The 26,348-nt window shown below is 40.2% G+C and overlaps 1 protein-coding gene across 1 annotated transcript in view; it reads right to left on the bottom strand.

Annotated features, from left to right (window-relative positions):
- DGCR2 (DiGeorge syndrome critical region gene 2) overlaps positions 1 to 26,348 on the bottom strand; it is a 45,686-nt gene that overhangs the window by 5,453 nt on the left and 13,885 nt on the right. Inside the window, exons 2-9 of the mRNA XM_059484947.1 lie at positions 19,969 to 20,091; positions 11,661 to 11,786; positions 10,412 to 10,619; positions 9,403 to 9,482; positions 7,363 to 7,539; positions 5,800 to 6,003; positions 922 to 1,074; positions 248 to 484 (exon numbers count right to left, since the gene is read on the bottom strand). Coding sequence (XP_059340930.1) covers positions 248 to 484; positions 922 to 1,074; positions 5,800 to 6,003; positions 7,363 to 7,539; positions 9,403 to 9,482; positions 10,412 to 10,619; positions 11,661 to 11,786; positions 19,969 to 20,091 — 1,308 coding nt within the window. The remainder of the gene's footprint in view (positions 1 to 247; positions 485 to 921; positions 1,075 to 5,799; positions 6,004 to 7,362; positions 7,540 to 9,402; positions 9,483 to 10,411; positions 10,620 to 11,660; positions 11,787 to 19,968; positions 20,092 to 26,348) is intronic.

Genomic DNA, 26,348 nt, shown 5'->3' with positions numbered 1-26,348 from the left:
AGGTTTAAGAGGTAAACTGCTTACAGATTGGATTCCACTGCTAATTTAGTGATTCAAAAAACCCTTGAGAAAAACCAAGCTTAATGATACATTTTAACAAAAGACTTTTCCACCACAGAAATTGCAGATTTTTTGGTAAAATGTCTTTTCCCATCACAATTGCTAAAACACATAATTATAGCTTAAAAAAATCCATCCTCTAGCCAAATGGAAAAGCAGGAGAAAAGAGAAATTATTGTCTGCGTACCTGGAGTGGAACAAAGGATGCTGTCTGGATTGACAGAAGCCTCATAAGGAGGAGGTGGGTCATCAGGATGTTGAATATCTGGGTACTTGTAAGCAGTATAGGGTGGAGGGGGATCGTGAAAATGAAATGCTCCACCTTCCCCATCATCTGAAAGATGCAGTGGAGTAAGGCCAGTTCCAAAACCATCGGGGCCGTAATCAAAGCCAGGCATCCTGCGGCCCAAGTTGAAATGGTGCACTATTTCAAGAGAAGGAAAAGGAGTAAGTGACTTTATCTTGTGCTGTCTTCTTCAGTTTAAGTCAGATCTCAACACTTTTTTCCACTTTTCACACCCCAGGAACTCAGGTCTCCTGAAGACCTAGAAAAGTCTACATAACCCATCCAAGTCAACTTGCTGCAATTACACAATACCCAGGCCCACCTGCTCCCAAGTCTGTTTGTCCTGCATCAAAATTTGACTCTAACCTCTTCAAACTACAGACTATTGTTCACACAGAAGATATTTCAGATTTGGAGCACATACAAACAAAAATATTCTTTCATTATCCACTACAAAAGTTCAAGTTTGAAGACCCCACCAAGACACAGGCACAGCCCGGCAAGACGATGACATTTCTCCCCTTTCCATACCCCAATGTGTCAATACCCAGCACAAGGAGAGAGCTGATACTCACAGTTAGCTCCAATCAGAGACTCAATGCGCTCTCTCCGCCTCTGGCGCAGCCGGTGCACCATGAAGAGCAGCAGGGAGAGGATGAGGAAGGAGGAGATGCAGCTCACAATCAGGCGCATTCCACCGGCCATGGAGTCAAACAGGCTGTTGCCATCTGTTCAAACACAGAAAAACAGCTTGTTATTTTTGTTCAAGCTTCATTTCTCTTGATGTTCTTCTGTCAGTAACGGAGAGAGAAACGTAGAGTGGAGATTCATTAGCCTGGTTTAACACTTCTCCGTATTTCAAATCTATAAGAAAATCATGAATCATCAGGTGATTTATCTTTTTACTGCAAGAAGATCTGAAAGTTTCTAAGAATATCTTCCTTGGGAAAAGGGGCAAAAGGTTGAAGGCTTTGGGCCTCAGAAAATTGGAAAAAAGGTTAGTGGCATTTTGCACATCCACTTGTTTCCCTTGCATGGCTGATCGTATTATACTAAAGAGGAAAAGGCTTGAGAACTGGCATATATATACACTACATAACTTCTGAACATCCTAACCCTTCCATTTCCACTAAAAAAAATCTCTGAACATTGTCACTGTCACCCAGATGTGGCCATCTAAATTCCACATGCCACCAGTACACTGGTCAGCACCACTAAGTGATTGGAACATGGTAATAATCACTCAGGAACTGAAGAGATTAAGGTGAATGGGAATTAAACCCTTTGCTAGAGTCATACCAAAAGCAAGTGGCAGAACAAGAAACAGGCCCAGGAGCTCAGAACTTGGAGAGCTCCAACCCATTGCTAACCAGACCCACAGAGGGAAGGCTCTTGAGAACGAATTACCACTGTACTCCCAGCACCAGGCACAAGAGGCATTCATTTCTCACAATTCAGCTAATCCCCCTTGGTTATGCCTAAGCAGCACATGCACACACAGGTACTCCACACAAGCTAAAATGACCTAAAGATGATGTACTGTGCTCTTTGCACTAACTTCCCACTGTAGAGTTCTGAATGAGAAACACACCCAGGTTAGGGGTGAGTAAGGAACAGATGAGGTGGCTCACAACGTGGTCACCTGCTGCCACAGGACACCAACACTAGCAGGGATGGCCTCTCTTCCCAGTCACGACCAGAGGAACCAGCCAGGCCCTGGCCACCTCTCCACACCCACTCCATACTTTTCCTTTCACTAACAGCAACTGAAGTTTTAGCAAAGATTCCTCATAAAAGAAGGCTTTTAGCTCTACAAAAATTTTAAGTTTAGTTTGCTACACATGCTAGTAACAGAAAAATCCACCTAATGTGTATCATTCCAGTCCATGGCTAACAGGCTGGCATTTATTATATAACACCTCCTTGGCAAGAAGAAATCCATTTAATAGTGCACCACGCATAAAGCTTGAACATTACACCCTCTCAGATCCGGCTGTGCAGCACAAAAGCCTGGGTGCTGTCAAACCCTTTAGCAAGTACCACTGACAGAGCTTCAACTGCTGCAGTCACACACCTCCAACCAGCACAGCCTCCTGAACAGCACAGACCTGCCCTGCTCCTCCTCCATCTCACAGCCACACCGACTCCATCATCCCTGCACAATACTCAGGGCTGTCAGTAACACTGGAATGCCTTTAGTAAAACACACTCATAGGTGCAGAGGCCCAGAGGATCTGACTTTAGTCATGGGATGGACTCTGGTGGTGCATTCCCCCTCTGCAGGCTGCACCATGATCTGAGAAATGCTCATTAGACCTTGATGAGTTGCACTTAGGCTAAGCCCTCTTGAGTTTATCAGAAACACTGTCTGTTCCCAGGAACTAACAGGTGTCTAAAGAACATCTGGCTTTTAATGAACAGCCTTGGAAACTTATTTTTCTTGCCTGAATAACAATCCACTTGAAGCGGTATTTTTGTTATTGCACCTTCAAAGAAAGTTACCGACTCAAACTGTAGCCAGGATGGAAAATTACTACAACTAGAGCCCATTCTCTTGTGACCCTATAAACAGGAGCCCAAAGTGGGATCCTTCTGATCTCTCAATTCCCAGATAAGGGGCTCACGTGTATGTCTCAAACACCAACAACCAGGTGGCTGCGGAGCCAGCCAAGGACTGTTAGTAATAACAGAGACAAGAACTGTTGTTAATAACCAAGGACTATTGGTATTAACATGCCACGAGAAGGAACAAGATTTGTCTGGAGAAGAGAAGCCAGGTGGAGATAGGGCAGCACTTTTCTGCGAGAAAGAACCACATCACAGTACAGTGCAGGAGCAAAAATGCGTGGCAGGAAGTGGGCATGGACTCTACGGTGGGATTGAGATCATCACAGACGCCTGAAGCCCACATAAATACAAAACTAATTATTTCAGAAAACTTGTTTTTACCCTCAGTAGTGCCCTGTAACTGCACCACTTCAGTCACTAGAAAAGCTTCATCACATCAGTTCTTTCCAAGTATTGTATTTCTTCTACTACCTTTTCACAGTTGCAGGTCTGTCTTAACAAGAGCCACAAGAGAAAAATTATTTTCTACCACAACATGGAGCAGCAATAGACAGACTACCTTGGTTTCAAAATATTCCTCTGCTATTTATCTTTGGCTAAATGAGAAGCATCTTTTAAGTGAGTATAGCTGGGATTGCTCAGCTTACTCCTACCACTGAAAAATCCCCCTACTACCAAGTCCTTGAGTAATATTTGTTACCACTTGTAATCATTGCTCACCCACTCACACTGCAAGAGCTGATTACCTGCCAACCCAACAGCAGGATTTATTTCCCCCAGGTCTCTCCTTGGGTGATTAATTTACTTACTGTTGATTAGTAAACTGTTTTCTTTCCTTTGCAACAGAACTTAGGGAAGATACATGAAAGAATCAGACAAAGATAAATACATGCTGATTAAAGAAAGTAATTCATTAATTTTTGTCATCTGGAATAGTCATTTATAACCACCCAGAAGGAAAACTGAAATGTTTAATTTAAAATTTTCAGTGTTTATCACTAGCTGAAGCAACTTCATGATGAAAGAAGTTGGATGACTGCTTGATAATTCCTCTCTAGAAAACTAAGTTTCTAAGAAATCCACCAGAACACTTCAAGCAAGAGTATAATGAAAGAGTCTCATTTAGCATCAATACAGAAGAAGAGCTTAAGGATGAGAAAGGATGTGGTAAAATACACTCTTCAAATCAGTATTCATGAAATAGTTAAGACCCACAGCAATAAGCAAGGATTAAAGAACATGACACGAGGTTATCCCAGGCCATCTGATCCTGTCTGCTGGATGATGCTTTGCTGACACTGTTCCTGCAGATAAAAAAAGTGAAGCCTAAGTCTTAACTCAGCTGATAAGAGTGGGAGGAAGACTCCTGCTTTTTCCCCACTCTTTCACTGCAGACCTGCCACACTAGCTGCAAACATCTGTCAAGCTTAAAGCTCAGAACAAATGTGACACAAGGAGAGACAGTGGCCTTTAATGATTAATCTCTCTAGTTAGGACCAATCAGACTGCAAATTTGGAAGCCAATAAGCACCCCTTTATTTGTAACAGATTGAAATAGAAGCGTCTGATGGAAGAGTTGACCTTCTACATTTTCCACAGGAGTTCAGAAAAATAATTTCTTAATGCATTCAGATAAGATTAGGTTCTTTTAAAATACCAATAAAACCAATATTACAGAATGGCTGAGGTCAAAGGGGACATCCTGAGATCATCTGGTCCAACCCCTGTTCAAGCAGCATCAGCTGGAGCAGGCTGTGCAGGACAGAGTCCAACAAGGCACTGAATATCTGCACAGAAGGCAATTCCACAATCTACTCCAGTATCTGACAGCTCTCACAGTAAACTCCAAGCAAGCTAAATTTCTTTTCTGTACAGAAAAATAACCTCCCCAAAATCTGCACCCCAAAACATTGACTGACAAACAGTTCAAAGTCAACATCGACTTAATCAATCCAAAACAAAAACTGCACTGATATGCCAAATCCAATAATTAAGGTAGTAGGTCCTGATTATTACTGAAACTCTATTTAATCTTAAAAACTCTGCTTCCCACATGATCCCTGCATGAACACTTCACACACATAAATATGTTCATGACCAGAAAAAGATGCTTAATTAGTGCTCAAGAGAAAAGTGTTTTGTTTTCATGACAACTAAACATGACAAAGGAAATGTACCAGATGCTCTACTAAAAACCCACAGTATCATCCCCCTCCAAACTGAAAATAAACTACTGCTTCTCCTTTCTAAGAAGCATCAGGGATAATTCATTTTAACCAGCCACAGCCTGAAGTGTTTCCCATGATTTGAGACCCTTCCCCACGGGATGGTTGTACCCAGCAATGTAGAGGCATGTAATGGACATATTTTATGAAAAATCCTTTTGCTAGGATTTTTCTCCTGAGAAGCTGAGAGGCCTCAGAAATTAAGTGTAAACAATAATTATCTGTTGCTGTGGAATGCAACAGGTGCATCTTTGATTGGTCTCATGTGGTTGTTTTTAATTAATGGCCAATCACAGTCCAGCCATCTCGGAGTCTCTGGTCAGTCACAAGATTTTATTATCATTCCATTCCTTTCCTTTCTTTGCTAGCCATCTGATGAAATCCTTTCTTCTATTCTTTTATTATAGCTTTAATATAACATTTTCTTTTAATGTAATATATATCATAACATAATAAATCGGCCTTCTGAAACATGGAGTCAAGATTCTCATCTCTTCCCTCATCCTGGGACCCCACCTGGGAACACCACCACATTTGGTGAGCCCCGAGTGAGGAACACTGCCACAGAGGCACTGCAAGGATGTGTTGTTTCAAACAAAGCTATACCCAAAGGTGAGCACTCAGCTGATTTTTACTGACAAAGCTGTAACAGAGTCGTACCTGGGTCCAAGCAGGTGAATTTGCAGCACTCCTTGGGGTCCTTGCGGTACTGCTGGCAGCCCTGGGGCCGCTCACACAGGGCGGCCACGCACATCTCGGGCTCCCCGTTGTGGCACGTGCAGCTCAAACAGGGATCGTTCCCCTTGGGAGTGAAGTAGTAGCCTTCATCCACAATGTTGTCTTTGATATCAACACAGGTCTGGCCTAGAACACACAGGCACAGCAATGTCCATGGAATCCAGCTTCATTTGTTGTGTTAAGTGATTTGTAAACATAAGCAGAGCACCAGTTAAAATCCAGGCCATCACACTGAAGAACTTTGAAAAAGGGTCGCCAGGGAGTGGGAAAGATAATGGATGGTCCCAGGGACACAGAGATGATTTTCAGCTCATTGACAAGGGGAGTTTTAGGTATTTAATGGAACTGACACACTTCCAACCATCCCCTCCAAGACAGAGGAAAGCAAGTGGTCTGAGAAGTTTAACCTCACTGCCAAAGCCTGCTGCAGCTCCCTTCCTCTTCCCTGGAATTAGGAAAAGCTGTATCTTTTCTAGACCAAATCTTTAGGCCTTTTAACAGGCCAGGACTTAAAAAGGGAGCCAGGCAATAGTACTTCCACTGTGCTAGCAGCATCAGTGGAAGCACCTGATCTCTGCCCAGCAGGGGAAACTTAGCTGCCTTTTGCCCACTGACTTAAAAGCGGGTGCCAAAACCAGAGACAACAGTGCTGGGAGCTGGCAGCTGTACTGACTGCTCAGGGAGGATGGCCTGTCCCCTCCAGCCTATGCACAGTCAGCTGCTGGGGTCCAAAGGGAAGATAAGACTGGGAAAGACCTGAGGAGCTCAATCTCTGATCAAAGCAGAGTCAGCCATGACATCCCAATGGGTTGCTCAGGATTTTATCTAATCTGGTCATAAAAACCTCTGACGACAGATGCTGCACAACTTCCCTGGCAGTCAGCTGCACCCTGTATAACCCTCAAGTTAAACAACTTTTCTCCTTGCAAAGAAGCACCATCTAGATCAGGTAACGTTTAAAATTACCTGATAATACTGCAAATATCTCTGCTGGTATCAAGGCTTTTGGAGTACAGGAATGCAGATACAGAAGATACAGAACAAAAGCCTTTTTTTTTCCCACTTTTAAGTCAGTCAGCTCCACTTGCCTTTCCCTTCTAGGTCTAATAATTAGATGGAAAGAATTTAGTAGAATTTGCTATACTCTAAAATAAGTGTTTCCTCATTTTAATGTGAAATTAATAACTTAAGAGCAATGTTTACTAACAAGGCATTTAAGAAAAAAAAACAAAAAACTTTTTTTGCCCAAGTTTATTTTGGGGCTGATACAGCTGCCTAATGACTTTTTAGTAGAACTCTGTACTGTGTGACAGCCACACATTATAATGCTCTTATTTATTAAAATCAAGCAGAAATATAACTCCACCCTTTTTTTCTCAATTCACTGGGCCAAAATTAGAAAGGGCAATGAAACAATTTTCAGCTACTTATTATATGCATATTTAAACAAACAATACAGTTAACACTGAACTGAACCCAACTTACTCCTTTTGCAGAGGAATGAAGCTTTCTTATAGCAGCTTTCAACATACCAGCCGTGGTAACCGTCGCGCCGCAGAGTATGAGAAGAGTAATACTGGAACTGGGCACAGAAAACGTTTTCCTTTTCAGGCACACGCTTATCAAAATCAGGGACAGGGGGTAAAAACACTTCTGGAGAGCCTGGAACAAGATACATTGGCATTAACAGCCTGTGGGTATGTAAAGGCTCTGTAACATCGCCCATTTCCTGCACGCCAACTCCAATACAAAGAGTCCTCCAGCACCAGCTCCCATTACCAGCACTGCTCTGGGGGAGGGCAAACAGCTGGGAGGGAAGGGCTGACTCACATAGAAAAGAGGCTGCTGTTTTCAAAGTACTGGGTAATTCTGTCACTCTGAACCAGAAGCGATACTCCAACATCTCCACAAGTGCTGCTTCACAGAGCCCCATGGGGTTTGCCTGACAATAGTCATACACCTCCTCAAACCACGCTGAGTTTGGTCACAGCTGCTACCAAGTGGAGCAAGAACCCACACAGCAATTTTGTGCCTGGCACTCCATGCACCCACCAGTGCTTCCAAAGATGTGCATCCACCTGTGCAGCCCTCACAGAGCTGCTCCATGTTTGGGGGGATGCACTAGGGCATCCACAGTTTGGTGCTTTCAATCATGAAACAGCATCCTGATGGGCTCCAAACAGCGCAAAAGGTGTTGAGGGCATTTTCTGGAGGACTCATGTTCCTCATGTCACAACAATAAATTAAAATTAGCAAGCTTTAGAAGCCTAAATCACTTTTCAAACAGGTATTAGAAATTCAGAGTCTGCATCAATAAAAGCCTAAGAAAAGTTTTTCACAAACTACTGAATGTTACTATGTACTTTACTTTGTAGAGGCATCTCTTTGTTAAATATAAAGCTTAAAAACAGAAGATTATATGTTATTGAGAAGGTTTAAATTAATATAATGCATCAAATTAAATAAAACTCATGATAAAGTTATGATGATTTCTCTGTAATTCATGCCTCTCTGTTGTGACCACTCTGTCAGCAGATGGCAGTGCAGTCAGCTTTCCAAGGAGCAAAGAAAGGTCCTTTTAAGGAGAATCTTTGCATTCATGTCTCAAAGGAAGTATTTTTCAAGACCCAACTGTTTGAAAATTCTGATCATAATTATGTGTCTGTACCTAAAGGAGAGTTTTCCTTCCAGATTATCCATGGATACTGAAAACTATGGATGAAAAAAAACCTATTCAGATTAGTTTTCAAATGCTACACTGGAATTCACAGTGCTGATGCTTAAAAAACAACATCTTTGTTATAATTTCTACATTACCTAAACCAGTACAGGAATTAAACACACAACTGTACACATAAGAGTTTGTATTATGATTTTAATCTCACTAATAAATTAACTAATAATAAAAGGTGTAGAAACATAGCTTTGCACTTTCAGCAGAGGGAGCTGCTTGTTTTGCAATTGAAAGGGTTTAGCCAGTGACACCCATCAAATTAATGTTCAGTTTTTCATATAAAAGGAGATATATTTCTGGGATTGCACAAATTCTGAAATGGTTTAAGTAAACTACCTGAAAATACTTTAAAAAGAAAAAGTAAATTCTGCAAAATTCAAGTGTGATTTTTTAGTATACAAAATTCTACCAATTTTTAAAAAGCTAAAACCTCCAAACATGCTAGACTAGTCTGCAAATACTAGAACCGGGAATCAGCAGTTCATCTAAACATTCACCACAAAGAATGAGAAATTACAGAGTAATTCCTTTCTCTCATTTAATCAAGGGGAAAACCCAAAAAACTGACATGTTCTTTCCATGCCAGCGTGAACACCCATAAAACTTAAACTTCAAAATAAGATGTGTGTTGAGTATTAAACTCTTCCACTTCTACCCTCTGAAGCAAAGCAGTTCACCTATACTATTTCAACATTACCACTCAAAGAAGTCATGCTGTTCTTTCAAATCATATTCATGCTTTAATACAATTTTCATGGGCACTGAAGTAAGCAGCGATTTGAGAGACCCACCTTTATAAGCAACTTCCCAGTGACCTTCCATCACAGAGTGATTTCTGTAGGTGATCACATACTGATATCCCACCCAGAACCTGCAAATCAAGTTACATTCTAAAGATACAGGCCAAAAACACATTAACAAATTAAATTAGACAGAACCTTCTAATGTCTTCCTATGTAAAAGCAATGTAGAGAGACTACAGTTGAGGAACAGAGGAAAATACTTGATAAAATACTTATTAGTTTTCTAGGTTTACAAATTATAACTGACTGTGTCCTTTATTTCTACTCATAAACACCACCTTATTCTGTTGTCATGGCAGCATTTCAGTATCTCAAACCCAAAAATCATACAGCAGCATCCAGAAGTCAAGTATTTCTGAACATAAACAACCTAGGTCAGACTGTTCTGGATCAAACCATTTAACTCTTCACAGACAGAAACACACCACCACTCAGCCACTCCTGGTGATCTGACATGGCAGCCCAGGAGTGACAAAAAACCCATACACAGAAAAAGGAGGAATTGTTTGTTGTGAACTAACAGAAAGAAATATTTAAAACCACCCAAACACAGTAGTTGCAACTCAAAATGCCTTTTTACTTCATTCCTATCTCAAAATTGCTCTTTGTTAGAGCTACAAGTACTTAATAGAAATCAAAATTTTGCTGAAAAATTTAAATAATTATTTTTATACACAGCAGTGCGGCAGCAGTCATTGTTAAATCCACTTTCCTGATGTAGCTCGAGAATACCTGTCCCTTGCTAAGACAAGCTGAAGATAAGAAGACTCTGCTGATAAAAAGACTCTGCTGAATTGAATTATCTGTTAATAATTATTAAAACATAAACTACAGATGGGGCACTGCCTAACAGCCAACCAGCACGTTCACAGTGGCTTATTCACCTGATGTAAATTTTATCATTAGATTTTCTACACAAACCGAACCACCAATATTTGTAGCACACAGAAACCATTCTCTGTAAACATGAGATCTTTGTCCTTTTCTTCCTACTCACCTACGGTTGTTTTCCTCTCCCAATTTTTCTTCCAAGTTCCACTCCTGTGCCAGGATGAAGCTGAGCTCTTGGTCTGCAGTGAAGGTGGCGAGGGACCCGTTCACCTGCTGACATGTCTGCACAGCGTCCCAGTAGTTCTCCCCATTTAAATACAACCTGTAACAGCTGGCTGTGCCCTCATAGTGCTGCCATCCTGTTGGGCACTTTCCTAGGAAACATGAAGAACAGAAGGGAAACCATTCCCCCCAAATTAGGATCTTTAAGGTAATGCATCCTAATCAATTATCACTGGGGCACGTACACGCAGTAGTGTTTGCACTTCACCTCCAGAGGAGGAGGTGCACACATTACAGATCCCTGAAGAGTTACTTTACTACAGTTTCTGATAATTTACATGTTTTTAGAAAGATTAGGCTCCTAGTAAAGTTCCATCACATTGTCACAGCCTTTAAAATCTTTAATTAAGACTGACCATCTACTGTGGAACACATTTCCCTGCACATCTTTATAAAACCAATAAATTTGATTAATCCAAGCAAAAACAAGCAGCACAAAAACCCTGGAGGTGGCCAATTTAATGACTGTCTTTCTTTAAGATGATTAGCAATACATTCAAGGTGCTGTGAAGTGTTCAACCTACTCTTACAGTCTCAATAGTATTCATATAATCCTGCCCCCAGAGTGAATCATTGAAGGTGATAGAAGTTCTGGGGAAATTCTTGGTTGCTTTGTAAAAATCACCACTGTAAGGCAGATCTTTAGGAAATAAGAAGGTGATGGTGTGAACTGATGTCTCTGCTTTCTCTCAATTAACTCAACTAAGGGAACCTGAAACAAAAGTCTTGTGGCATTTCTGGATGACACAGGCCCATGGGCTAACAGAAAGAATCACAGGACAGGAGGATGACATTTAAACTTGCACTATTAATTTTGCATTGCCTAAGAAACTTAAAATTCAGAAACTGTTTTCTGTTCATTGCATTTCACAGTTCTGTTCTCAAGCCTCTTTATTCTGTTTTGTTTCTTTTGGTTTTTTTATCCATTTTTATTCTGTTACAACTATGCAATGAGTTGTAACAGAAGGACATATATAAAAGAAATGCACAAACACCTGAAATAGCATTGCAAGTCAAAGTTTGGTCAAAAATCTATGAAACAGAAAAGACTACTACTTTTTAATTTAAAAATAGCCTAAATTTGTAAATTAATTAGCAGAGAGATGGCCCAGATTTCCCAGTCTGCAACTTACTGCTGAAGCGGACGGGCTGAGCCACGTTGACGGTGTGGAAGCGGGTGGTGTCTGCTCCTCTCCCCCAGCTGTGCCTCGAGTCCATGTTCTCCTTCCCATGGTAAGTTCTCTGGTCCCCTGTCAAGCCTGGGGACCAGGAGGAATAGTTACTACTGGTGAAAGATGCAAGCAAAGGCAGATTTCGTTTTATTAAACTTTCTCTGGGTTTTAATTCAAGACATATGTGATACCTGACTCGGGCAAGCAAAGATGGCAGGTCCCTGCAGTAACAGCTTGGCCATTTTACTCAGCAGGTAACTGAAATACCTTCAACTGAAAAGAACCAACAAGCCATTACACACTTGTGCAGGGTAAATGAAATAGTTTGGCAGATTCTCACCAGCTGGCAATTGCACACAGGACCTGCTGCTCGTCATTTCAACTGCTGCAGCAAATGCATCACCCCCAGCACATTGTATCTGCTCCTGTTTACAGAACTACCCACTCCCCAGCTGCTTTGTTCCTCAGCTGTGTGTTCAAGGACATAAGACAACTCCTCCAATACATTTTCCAACACATGCTCTGAGATGTAGGATGTAATTAAAACCAGGAAAGGAGACTGATCTCCAGCCAGAAGAACAGGGCTTTTTTTATTCACTCTCAAGCTTCTAAAGGAAAAGTTAGTTGGTGACTTCTGAAATAAGCCCCCACATCCCCTAATCTCAGTGTCAGGGTTACCAGGTGTACATGACCACCAGATTCAGTAACTTAGGAAGAACACAGTGTAAGATGTTATTCAAGAAAAGGGGCTGGAGGGCTCCATGTGCCTACCAGGAGTAAATAAGGAGCACCCAGTTCAGGTGGAGGCAGGGTGGGCCATAGCCAGCACAACTAGCAGGTTCCTAAGCAGGAAAGCTGGCATGGTGGTGGGGAGAAACCTTAGAGAAAGATGGAGGTGGGCACCAAGAATGATTAATGTGGAAACAAGAGATTACCCTTGAAAAGAGAGAAATTAACACCCAACACTATAAGCATTATAAATATCTGCTTGTATGTTACTTAATATTGCTAGATGTTATTGAAGGTAATAGGGTTTAACCAGCACAGTGCTATGTAGACATTCATTTCTGTATAAAAAATCTGCTTATTTTCCTTTACAGCTGATTATCTCCATTTAGCCTCACTAAACCAAACAAACAAAGACATGATCCCAAATAAAGAGAAGCTACACAGTCTTCTTCAACAGTTTTAAAGACTTCTGTTTGAAATATATATGAAACCATGTCAATAAAACTTTCTCTTTTTGGACTATCTTTGGAAAGCAAGAGGTCCACAGCAATTTCATGGTAATATAAACCCTGAGCTGCAGGCTGTTCACTGCATTACCTGGGGGAAAGACTTCCACGAGACCCAACATCAAACAGTGCACTCCATGGAACAAATGTAGGCACTGATGAGCAGAACAAATCCCTAGCTGGAGCCCAGGAACAGCAGAGTCACTCTGCACTCATCTGTCCCTAGCACACTGAGTTGGCCCTGGGTTAATGGGATAAGCAAGGGCTATTTAATTATCACATTATCCTAGGAATTACATGTCTACAGAGATCACCCATTAAGGAATGGCTGTGCATAATACACTCACATGGCCTTACAGGAATAAAGTAGAAATTCTGGTGCTCAGTATTAGAATATGTTATCTATCACAGGCAAGAAGTCAGTGCCAAGAAACTCAGCATACACTTCAAAGGACACAAAACAGTAAAATTATTTGACAGTGAAAATTACTGATTTTTTATTACTTTAAAGGCTAATCTATTTTTAGTTTTAGAATCTGTTTTTAATCCTAATGGTTCAGTAGCACTGTTTACACTATGATTTTCAGAGCGATACTGAGGCACTGAAAAAGCAAATCTTCAATTATAGCAAGGCTTTAAAAATAACACTAACTAATGTAGAATCTTTATCAAATTCTACTGAGCTCAGCATGGGGAGCTCTATTTTCCCATGGCATTAAATGGTAGCAGCTAAACCCAAAGAACCAGTCAGAACCAAACACATGAAGAATCAGTTCCCTCTCAGAAGTGCGAGCAGATGCAGCACCATATGGCTGACCCTCCGCAGCTAAACAGAACGCCCACGAGGACTTAACAATTTATCTCCCCCAGGAATAAAACCAAAGTTCACAGGTTTTAACATGCAAGGTTAAGGAAGGGTTACACAGGCTAACATCCTAAATTAACAGAATTTATGCCAGATGCTTTGAAAAACAGCTACACAGATCCCACACAAAGAGTTCCATCACTTCCACCCAGGAAGCAGAACTCATTCCTTCCTCAGCATCTGCCCTTGTCAGCAGATTCATGCTGAAAACAGGACTGAAGTGGCACAAAGCAGTCACCACAAGCCACTTCTTCAAGCCCAGCGCTGTCAGCTGCTTAATAAACTGGTGCTCTTCAAATATTAAATTGCTTCTATTTGACCTGAATATCTGTCTCCCAAGAAAAGCAACAATGACAACTTTTTCCAGGGCAATAAAGAAATGCTAACAAGCCTCTAAGTCACTTGACTGCCATGAAAAGCTGTTGCAGATTCTGGTGGCAAAGGTGTAACTGGACTGGATTTCTATTCCACTTCTGCAATACTCTGCAGAAGAATTTTATGCGCTGTTCCTACTTCCTTTTTACAAATAATTTTATCTTTAAAAATAAATTAGAGTGCCATGGACTCATCTTCAGATAACAACAACTCAGAAGATCAGAACCTAACTCTGAGTGTTTCACAAAGGAAAAGCCATCACTTTCTTACACCACAGTACTTACACTTCATATCCTGAAAAGAAATGAAATTTTGGAAGACCAGTTATTTTCCAAGATCTTTATTCTTCTAAATACTACAATCACAGGCAATACGGGCAACAGTGGTATTTTTACTAGCCAAGACAGATAGAGATCTGTTTCTTTGACTTTACATAATTACTCCAGAAATGTCACTTGCTGGCTAGTTGGTGCAGAAAATGAAAAAATGGGTTCAAGGAAGAACCCATGGGGCACTATTTTTTTTCACCCTTTGAATATTAAAGTAGTGAGCACAAGCATCCTCCAATGTGTTTCCCAATTGATCAAGTCATGATTAGTATTCACCCAGCTCCTTCCAATTTACAGTTGCTATCTAATTCACTCCAGCACAATTATAGTCTAAGTATAGGGCTATCCATCAAGAGAAAGTCATCTAACAGTGGTGATTCTGTGGCTATTTCCAGTTGTTTAAAACTTAAAGCTACCAATTCAGAAAGGAAGTCTGCCATGCTGATGGCTCCTTTTACCTTTTGGAAAACTGTGTAACAGAGGTCAAGTCACTCAAGCAAATCCCTTCATAAGGATGGATGTACTATGTCAAATTATGTCAAAATTAAACTGCCTGGGAAACAACCAGGTCTTGCCATATCTTATTAGTTCCAAGATTTGAGTTGTTCCTGTTTAAACACACAGATTCTCAAAATTTACATAAAAGCTGCCTTGTCCCCAAAGCTTCAAATTTTCTGTCCAGCATATTACTGAAAGTTTAGAAAGCTTCTAATTCCATCTGGTAATTTGAGAGGTGAGAGAACTTCAAGATTAAATCCAGTTTTGTGCCTCAGTAGTTGAAAATATAGTTCAGAAGCTCCTAGAGAGGAGTGATTCTTCTCAGATCAAGCAGCTCCATGCTGTGTGTTATCAACTGCATTGTGCAAGGACATCAGTGCCAAGCAAGAACAGCATCCTGCTGTGCTGAGTGCTATTCAAAGTAATGGACTGGCAGAAAACAGCTTATAATTTAAACACCACAAGGTAGGGTAAAAAAAAATAGGAGTTCAGCAAGAGCTCAGGAAAGGTGTGGAAATGTTCAGAGGTTTTTATCATTAATACCTAGGTTTTAAAAAAGAGATGTACTAAAAAGTGCACAAATGTCAAGAGTCACTTCAAGCATACAAAACATCCTTGGTGAAACAAAACACAAAGCTGTTTTTGATCACTTCAAAACAGGTTGCTGCAGCTGCTGCTTCATCAGAAGGGAAAGATGTGAAACTGATATGGACAGGATTTATGAAGGGCACTCGAATTCAAGACATCAATTTTCATTCATGGGCAACAGAAAAAAACATCAAGCCAGCAGTTTGGGAGGAAAACACACCAGAGCTACACTAAACCCTGCTCTGCTCAGCTTCCTGAAATGAGTTACACCAGAAGGCCTGCAAAGAAGGCAGGATATCTGCAGAAGCTGATCTGATATTCTGGTAGAAGCAAAGCTGGAAATCCAATAAGCAGTAAAAGGTAAACTGCAGATCCCTTCCCTCTTATGGGTTTAAATACAGAACTTTTATAGAGGTGGAAAAGTTGTGTTTCTACTTTGATTGCTTGTGTAGAAACATGAGAGAAAGTGATTAGAAAGAATAAATTCCATTTGTAAAAGTCTTTGTTGAAGATATTAATGCCTGTTTCTACTATTTCATAAAATACACCACTTTGGGATAAACTATTTTTAGGATCGATTACTGTTGACATGGAAAAGTCCACAAATTTCTTGAAGCTCCACTGCTTAAGCAGAAGCGAGTCACAGGCACATGCTACATAATGAACCCTCCCAGCAATTTTTAGTATTGCTCACAGGAGTAGGCAGACAGTGGTTTTAGTCTGTCAGAGATGGATTGAAGGTAATCACTGCAGCAGATTCCACTGACACATGGGTGCCTAGTGGGAAGGGCAGGGGGAACAGTACTTTGCACATGGAAAATTTGTGACTGAGAGGAATTCCATGTTTTAAAGGAAAATGGTCATTATGATAAGAGACAGTGAGAATAAAAACATCTATAATTACAATCTTCAGAGAAATACAGCAAAAAATAGGCATCTCACACACTTATTCTGATTGTCAATGAATTAAATGTCTTACTTAATTGTGTTCTGAAAAAACTGCCAGAAGAAATTCAAACAAAGATTCTTACAATTTGGAATGTTACTTGCACTTCAGCCAGTATATGATTACCAAACTAATTTATTAATTATGGATGCTCTTCTTTTAATAGGACCTTTGTTACTAACACAAATGAAATTAAGCCTAAAAAAGGTGAACCAACAGTGGCAAACAACTTACAATGGCTTTGTAATAAACCTTTCAAAACACCAACATGACTAAGGAGTCACTGAAACACACTTTTAACACCACCACAAAACCCTAATTCACTGCCATTGATCTGTTCTGAGTTGCTCATGTTGGAGTGTGCCATTAGTGGCTCAAAGGCTGAAGATTAATAAGCTTCACAACCAGATTCAGGGCCCTTTCTTGTATGCTTTCTTTTCATGCTTCAGAGAGTTTTCATGCCTTTTAATTTAAAGATGTTATAATTCTCCAAGTTTCACAAGTCCAGGTGGCTTCACTAACTAGTTCTTTTAGTCTTCAGACCGCCTTTATTGAAGGGAAGAACATTTTAATTAAAGTATTTACATTTAGCTGAATCATCACACAACTGCTCATCTAATCCAAAGGCATTTTCTACACTTAAAGCTGCATCATTTCTTGTTAATTCAGGGGCCAAAGCAGAAAGTTGCCACTCCTGAGTATGACTGTGTTACTATTATTAGGAGCATCAGCTCCCCATCAATGTCCCAAGACAGTCTCTCCTGTGACTGTCACATCTGTACTGCTTTCCTCAACACAAACTCACTGCTCTTCCAAACCGATTCTGCCCTCAGGTTTACTTTCATTGATGCTACTCCTCTTTATGTTCCAGCACAGCACTCCCATGTACACCAACCTCTTCTATTGCTGACAGGTCTGAATGACCCCTGCCCTTCAACACCCATTGCAGGTCACCATGCAATCCCACCAAGTTCATTGTTACAGGTATAATAGTTTCTACATCCTACACAAGTAGTTCTTGTTCCTCTGGTTTGCTGGCTGCACTCCTCACATTACTGTGCAAATATCTCAGTTCTTTCACAAACACCACACCTGCTTTCTGGCTGTTTTACTGAGCACAGCCTTTTCACCAATTACTTATCTAATTATTCCTCTCATCAAGTGGAATACTTTCCTCTCTCTGCTGTCCAGCATTTTCCCCTCTGGTATTTACAGACATTATTCTTCTCTTCATGCACACAGACATGGTGGTAAATCAAGACTTTCCCACATTTCATTTCTTTAACCTTCAAGTTCTTCTTATCATGTCAGGCTAGACAGTCTACACCCCAAACACAACACCAGAACCCACGTATTGAGAAGTGTTACTCCCATAAAATCCTCCTCCCATCAATATACCAAACATTCTTTGGAACTCCAGTCCTTAGTCAACACCATCCTGGTGCATACTCCAGGCAATAACTTAAGTTGCTGACTAATACATTAGGAACAGGAGAAGATAAAAATAGTTTTCTATTAATGTGGAAGTTCAGATGTTCCCACAAGCAAAGTCTTCAGTGCTTTTTGAGTAAATCCAAACACTAACATGACTCTGTCCTCCCTTAGCCACTGAATTCCATTATACTCCAGAATTTCATTAGGTCCATAGCTTTTTAACATTTGGCCAAAGTTAGCTAAAAAGGAAGAATAACAGCACAGCTATAAAAGCAATTTTCTTTAGGACATCCACATTGTAAAGAATATCCTTAAATAGACTATCAATGGCAGAGCTTAATTTTCAGTGTCAGAACAAACTACCAACTGTTTTTCCCCTTTACACAAAAAGTTTTCTGGAAAGAGCACCGACATTCTTTCAATTATTTGTCCATAGTACACACTGGGGAGATGGCTAACTCTAGCACAGTTTCAAAGTTTGAATGTTAGATTTATTTCTCTAATTCCTTTAAATAATATGGATATTTAAAACAGTTTGTTGCTGTAAAACATCAATGTTACTATTTTGTAGCACCACTCTGAAACAGCTGAGAACTCAGAATGATGAATGCTGTTATGGCAATGCCACAGAGTTCACATGATTCTCTGCCAAGAAAACATAGTAGTTCACTGGAAAAGAACTTCTTAAAACAGTTTTTGAATGTAATTTAGTCACGCTGTAAAGATAAAAAATTTTCAATCATGCCACAGTTGAATTCATGCTTTCAGATACCTGTCTCATTGTTCTTAACCGAAAAAAAATTACAGGTCAATTCACTTTTAACATACACAGAAAGAGCTGCACTAGCCTGTTTTTCAAGAACAACAGCAAACATTCCAAATTGTGATTGTACAGTCACAATATTTCTTTGCTTCTTTTTCAGCACAGCTCAGTATCCAGTAGCTTTAGCAGAGATCCACTGCTGGTGACAGGCTCCTCAAAGCATCCAGTCATAGGAGCTTATGAAGTGCAAATACACCAGCTTGTCTGGCAGAACAAAGTTCTCCACTTAAGCACAAGAAGCATAATCAGAACAGGGAGCAATAAAACAACTCTCTACCCAAGTCCAGCAATGTCACCCAGCACTGTCTGAGTGATACACAACCAAATCAGTAATTCCAAATTTAACCACAGGCTTATGTGTCATTTCAGTTTAACTGCAACATTTTTTCCTTGTCAGGAGAGTCTCTTTTTAGACCACAAACTCTCCTCATCTTCAGGATACCTGCTCTGACCATAAGAATGGAAGGATAATTCAGACAAGCAAAAAACTGTTTGCAGTATTAGCTGCTCAAGATGAAGAGAAGCCAACTCAGTCTTTGTTAATAATGGGTACAGTTCTACCCAGCAATCACCAGTTTCAAATAAAAAGAACCAAACAACCTTGTTAGGAAAATTAATCCACAAACACCAGAGGTTTATGTCCAAAAAGAAGACAGAGGAGTCCTTTCAGGCTTTATTCAAATAAAAGGAGAGGCCACGGGGCATTCCCCTGGGATCTCTCGGATTTTTGGAGGATGCAGCCTCCTTTTTATCCAAATTTCCCAGCCACATTTCCCTTCTCTCCTTCCCCATTGGCTGAGGTACTTGAGAGGTACATGCTTCCCAATACACCTGATACAGAAGATTTCCCTCTAATGTATACCCCTTCCTTTTAATTTTTAATTCTTACTCAATTTAGGGGTTTTTCTTCCCCGTTGTTTCTTTCATCTTTCAATGTCTTATTTCATTTATCAGCAAACCTAAAGTTGATTTGCAAAAGCAAATATCTTTTTCCATTCATCAATCAGTGGAATCCTTCTCCATATTTCTTTTATCTCCCAGTGCTAGTTTTATCTACCAGCAGACCCACAGCTTGTTTGTAAAGACAAATCCACTACTCCTCTCAACCTGAAAGAGGCAAAGTACTGCTGCACAGTAAGCTGGTACGGGGCTGAGCAGTCTCTTAGATTTACCTACCTGTACAGTCCACTTCATCACTCTCATCCTCGCAGGTGGGGCGCCCATCACACTTCCAGTCTGAGGGGATGCACTGAATGGTCCCACTCCGACACGCAAACTGCCCCGGGGTGCAGCGCAGCTCTGGCAAGGAGAGAAAAAATGGTGCTGTGTTTGAAATGCTATCTATTCTTGCAAATTTATACATATACTAATCATCTGTCATGTCATGGATCACTGAAGCATAACAGATAAAATCTCTGGTTAACTCAGCCTGTTAAAAACTCCTTCAGCTCAGATCACTTCATGCCTTAAACTGCATGTTTGTGGTTTTAACAGACAGGAGGGGATGGGAAATCATTCTCTCAAGACATCTGTGGTAAAACCTTCCTGATAAAGATAGCCTGTGAGCAGCTATTACCATAGCATTACCCATTTGCTTCTTGTGTGGCACTGAGGAGTGCCTGCTCCATTTTCCCAGAGCTGAAGTTCAACACAAATATGCTTCGATAGGTGAGCACTGCATTATGCAACAGCCTCAGAATCCTATTTCCATTCCAATCACTGTGTATGCCAGAACCCACCAGACTTGCACAAATGCCCAATCTGATTTAGAGACATTTCACAGAACTACTTGTAACACAATATCTATATCCATGAACCTGTTTTCACTTTCTAGCTTCGGCTCTTTTGTAGAATTTCTCCATGTGAATATATCCTTTACTAGAAACTGTCACTATCTGCAAACATGTTGCTCCTGCTTCTGTGAGTTCACTGCCTACTTGCCATCACTACACTGTCACACCTAATTAGCATTATAAAAAGTACAACTTTTTTAAAACCTTTTCTTTTCAATTTCATCTATCAAATGCCAGAACCTAATAACTCAACTTCATTTTATGTCCCTCAAAACATTTTGCAGGGAATAAAAAGGTCTGTCTGCAAAACTGAACAATTCTAAGCTTGTTCACAGCCATTCTGTCAGTGCCAGCACCATGCATAGGCTCACTTTTGCACCTAACCATCATTGTCCATCTTTCTTCTCCACAGTGATTGTCAATTTACCAACCATTGTTTTTGAGCAATTTAGCACATTTTCCTCTCAGTGAGCTGCACTAATCCCAGGTAATTTATGTCTAGAGAATAAGTAGCTTTTTAAACAGAAAAAAAAATGTTTATATGCAAAACACACTGATTTTGAATGGATCTAGTAGGCAACTGTCTTGCAGAAGGAAATCACTAAAAGAGAATTTAAACTACAGGTGTGCATTCTCTCATCCACAGTTTACAACATAAGAGCAGACTGTAATTGCAATTGTTTCTTCTTGAAACACATGCCTAAGCTAAATCAAGACAGAGGTCACATCTAATGTTCAAACAACATGACTGGGTGTAATAACCCAGTCACCAGGCACTCTGAATAAAAGCTGTTCACATACACCTGGTAATTGGTATAACATATTGATAACAGGCTTCTAATTCCATGCTAGACTAAAATCCAGTCCCACCACTGGTTCCTCTGTAAAGCACAGACCTGCTCTTCTAGAAAAATAAAAGCAGGCACATCCTCTTAGCAACCACCTACTCAGAGCAAACATTCAGGTCACAAGATGCTAAGAACTCACACGGACCTGCCAGACTACCGAGGGCAACAACAGACCTGACAGCAAAACGAGTGTTCTCACCCATTTAGAGCTTTACTCAGCCCAAACAGAAAAAACAAAATAACCAGTCATAATGACTTCCCCCTCAGACAAAAAAATTGCATAATTTATTTAGCCTGACGAGAGAAAGAGGAATTAAATGGTTGGGGGCGGGGGGGAGCTGTGTAAAAAATAACAGGAAAAGCTTCACTCACCCAATATAGCAAGAGAGAAAATTTAAAATCTATCTTTAAGCTAAATAATTTCAAATCTAATATCTATGAGTTAATTAAATCTCCTTCTAAACTTAGAGGGAAAACCCCACAACACAGAAACCACCAAATCAAACAAATACAAAACCTCAAGCTGAAATGGAAAGCACTCAGATTCCAAGCCCACAGAAAACACCATTTGGTAAATGATTGCAGCTTCTTTCACCACTTTTGCACAAGGTCAGCACACAGTGGGAGGTTCCTTAGAAAGTCTTGCTACTACAGTTTCAAGTACAGAATTTACACCAGGGCCTGTGGGAGATCTTTTAACACATCAAAGACCATTCTCAGCCCAGCTCCAGGTTTGCACTGCATCCACCCATAGTTATGACAAAATTCAGTACTTTAAAATAAACCTTTTTCTTTTACTGCTTATTTTCAATGGAATTCACACATACACCCTGTGAACAAAGTTATTCTGCAGCCTTCTGGCTTCACAGGCAGCATCCACCAGGAATGCTAACCTGCACAAGGGAGAAACAGTCAAGAATACTTCTGTCTGTCTGCAATTTCATACATAGTATTTTATGTACAATTACATATGACTGGTTCAGATAAAAGGATGACTCCATCTCAGCATTATGGGCATTAAAAAAATGCCAGCTACATGCTGTAATGTCATGACTTCCTGTGCTAGAGACACTCCTCTCTGAAGAATGTGGATACATGGAAGAGTACAAAACATTTCTAGTAAAGCACCTTTCAGACCAGCTGTACCATTGTTCCCAATGGAGATCACGCTGTCAGATGCACTAATTATTTCAGACCAAGGAACATGAACTGCTAAGCAATTCTGCTGCAGAGGGGGGAAATGTGACACAAAGAAACACTGTGAAATTAAAATCTCTGTCAATAAGCCCTCCTAAGCCATCCCAACCAATAGTCATCAGCAGTAAGATACAGACATAAAAATAGATGGAAGTCTACAACCAAGCTGTAAGATACTTAGCCCAGGAATGGAGATATTTGGGAGAGGCAAGGATGCACAGGGTACGTGCTGGTCTCCAGAACCCTGTGAAACATTTCATGTCAGGAGCCTATTTTTCAGTTAAAACAGCAGATAAATGAAAACATCTCAAGCCCATCTCCACCACAGAAAAGGGAAGTCACACTGCCAGCAGCAGGACAAGAGTCAGGAAGATGGATGAGCAGTACTGAATAGTACAACATTATGTGACCATCCATCTTTCCTGGAATGCAAGTAATCACTTAACACATGGTCAGACTCTGTACTTTCCAGGAGTGTGGTAAATAAAAACTGTTTTTTCACCCATATATTTTCAGTTCTTTTGAAGAACAGCAAAGATTTCAAAAATATCAGTACATTTCTGTCCTTAAAGCCAGATATCCCTCACAGTTCACCGCTGTTGATGGTAACTCACAGCAAGAAAGGATGAAGAATGTACCTTAAACTATCACCTCCACACAGCACTAAAACCATACTTTCTACCAGCTGTAAAATGCAGGAACATTTCATATTTTCAAAATCATTAGTAAATATGCAATGGCACAAGTTCAGCTAAGAGCAAGCAGCTGTTGGAGCAGAAGCACAAAACAACATTAAGCCAAGGGCATCAACAATTGCCTCGAGGTGAAAATGTGGAAATGCAACCTCCCCCAGCACTCACATATGATGTGATGAGTGACATCAGCACTATAATGATTCACATGTGCAATTCTAACATAAAAGGCTGCTTTTTCTTTTCAGTATCAAATGCAGTCTTTGCTATGTTACAAGATGAAATTTAGTACACTGAAACCTTACTGCAGAACAATTAAATTTATCTGGCATCTGCTGGGAAGAAAGGAGACAACTACAACACTGAAAATAGCAGCAATTGTAGTTTTTGCACTATACAGATTATAAACTTACAAAACATCACAAAGTTCAGGCAGTGTGAGAACATGAAAGCACTTGAAGCAGTGAGGTGTCATGATAGTCTCTTCATTTCACTACCTCAGAGCACTCCTACAACATTAACCCTCAACCAACCAGTGCATCCTCATGGCACAGTTACAACAAAGCACAGAACAATTCAAGGGTTTGCCAAAGGCTCCAGACAAGATGAAGCTGCAGGAAGCCAGCTGTCCTGACTGCTGCCTCTGTGCTTTCATGATGACACTGGGTTTATTCCCTGGACCCCAAGCAACCTGCACCTGAACAAATGTCTGCCAGAAATATTAAGTAACAACAGTGTGTTCTCTGGTAACACTTCACCTGTTTCTCTACTATAAACTGGATACAGAAAACAAGAAATTCCTTAACTTGATATAAAAAGAGAAGAAAAAATGAAAATCAGATTCAGACCATCAATTCTACAAGCTAAATATATAACCCAAGATAAAACTTACTGTCAAATGATGGCCAAAAAAAACGTATACCAACTTGCTTGGACGTGTTATTAGATAATATAACTCCACAAGTCACTCATCTGAAAGAAGTCTTACCAAGGCTAGTTGTGGACTTATAATTCAAAATTTAAAAGAAAACTTACGAAACAGTTGGAAATTTATTTCATCAAACCAGAAATGACAAGATTATAAATCAATTTAAACACTGCCATACAAACAAGAGGCCTTCATCTGCTTTAGCTGTCACATATTTTTCTAAGTTAGCCAGCAGCAAAACCAACAAGATTTTTGACTAACAGAAAAACTGAGGTTTCATACAGGAAAAACCTCATCTTTTGGTTGCTTACATGCTCACAGAGAGCTTTTGTTCTGAAGATTTTGCCCACTGCATGAATGCTAGGTGTTTCACAGAACTCATTGTGTATTTCAACACAGGGGTCAACTAGCTTTTGAATTTTCTTTACAGCAGGATAGTTTCCTGATTTTCTGCAAAGTACTCAAAAAAAAAAAAAAAAAAAAAACCAAACACATTTACAAGAAGCATTATCCACAGGAAGGACTTCATGATAGATAATAAAACACACACACACACATGCTCCCTCTAATTTCCAGCCAGCTTCATCTGTTTCACAAAACAAACAGATTTTGACCACTAGAGAATGATCCAGGAAGCCCTTTCAGGTTTAACAACCTCATGCACTCCCTCTGTGTAATTGAGAACATTTTCCTCCTGGAGCCCAAGCACTGAGAGCTGCAGCGCATCCTTCCTGAGCAGATGCACTCTGGTCACTGAGCTGCCCTGAGCATTACACGTCCTGAAACTTGAATTTTCTGCATCATTTTTAAAGACTTTTGAAGTTCATTTGGACTAAGACACCTCCTGCTCACATCTAAACTGCAACTAATTTTTTATTAATCTTCCCTGTTTTTATGCAAGACCTAAGGGATAAATGGTTACTCAAAACAATTGTTTTATTTTAAAGACAGGTAGCGAGGATCCATATCTAGTATGTGAAACTACTTTTTCAACACAGTACAACTCATTTTAGAGCTTCCAACACCAAAGCAAGGCTGTAACAGACACATGAGACAAAATGTTGATTCTAAACAAGTTCACCTTGCTGGTTCAGTTTCCTGAATGAATGTGATCAGTTGGCTTTGAAACAGCAAGCTTTAGATCAAATTAGCTACTGTCTGTCCACATTAAGTCAGATCAGCTCTGGTTTGTCCCCTTGCAATCAGAAAGATTCCATGCTCCAGCTAACTCAGCAGAAATAAGGCTGTACAAATCCAGTAACATTCATGTGGAATTGGGGCACCATAACAGTTGTCTGCCACCAAAGACAGAACATCTCCCAATGTGTCTGTTGTTTTAAATATTTGTTCTAACAACAAACACTGAAACAGTTGGGACCTTCACCTCCACAGCAGCAGAAAAGCCTGGGGTGAGGAGCAGGGTCACAGCTCTGAGGCACAAAAGGCTGGTCCCAGGCCACACCACTGGGGTGACACAAGGAGCAGGGGTGCAAACAGCTCCTGGCAATGAGCAAAAGCCAGCAGCTGGAAACATTTCCTGCAAAGATAAACTGCTGGGCAAATGGGCAAACTTTGATACTGTTTTAGCAGGATTATCTATCCTGCTTCAATTGAAGACAGAGATACAGGAGAAATTCAGCTGGAAGAAATGTTAGATGCAATAAAAATGATGAGGCCCTATCTAAGGCACGTGTAATAAACAGCTGCTGAAAAGCATTAGGTGAACACATCCAAGTTCTCAAAATCTAAATTTCAACCTTGTATTTTCAAGACAACAAAGATTAACACTACAGAAACCTGCGGAAAAAGGAGCAATAGATCCTAAAGTAGAAATGCATCCCTGACAAACAGAACACTCCCCTCACCTATGTTCCTAGCCCTAAAATATAAACTCTCCTGCAGTATAAAAACCTTGATATCACAGCAATTCACAAATTCAGAGGTACAGATGAGAAACCAGAGGCTGAAACTAAAACCTCCAGAATATTACTCTCAATTCAGCAAAGTGCTTTGATACAGAAATTAAACTCAGTGACTACAATCACTGATTATAGAAGTTTGGGTACTTCTGGCTGCAATTACTGAACTTTTCTTTATT

The sequence above is a fragment of the Ammospiza nelsoni genome, chromosome 18 (genome assembly GCF_027579445.1).
Source record: "Ammospiza nelsoni isolate bAmmNel1 chromosome 18, bAmmNel1.pri, whole genome shotgun sequence".
NCBI lineage: Eukaryota > Metazoa > Chordata > Aves > Passeriformes > Passerellidae > Ammospiza > Ammospiza nelsoni.
This window is presented reverse-complemented; position numbering and strand designations above follow the sequence as displayed.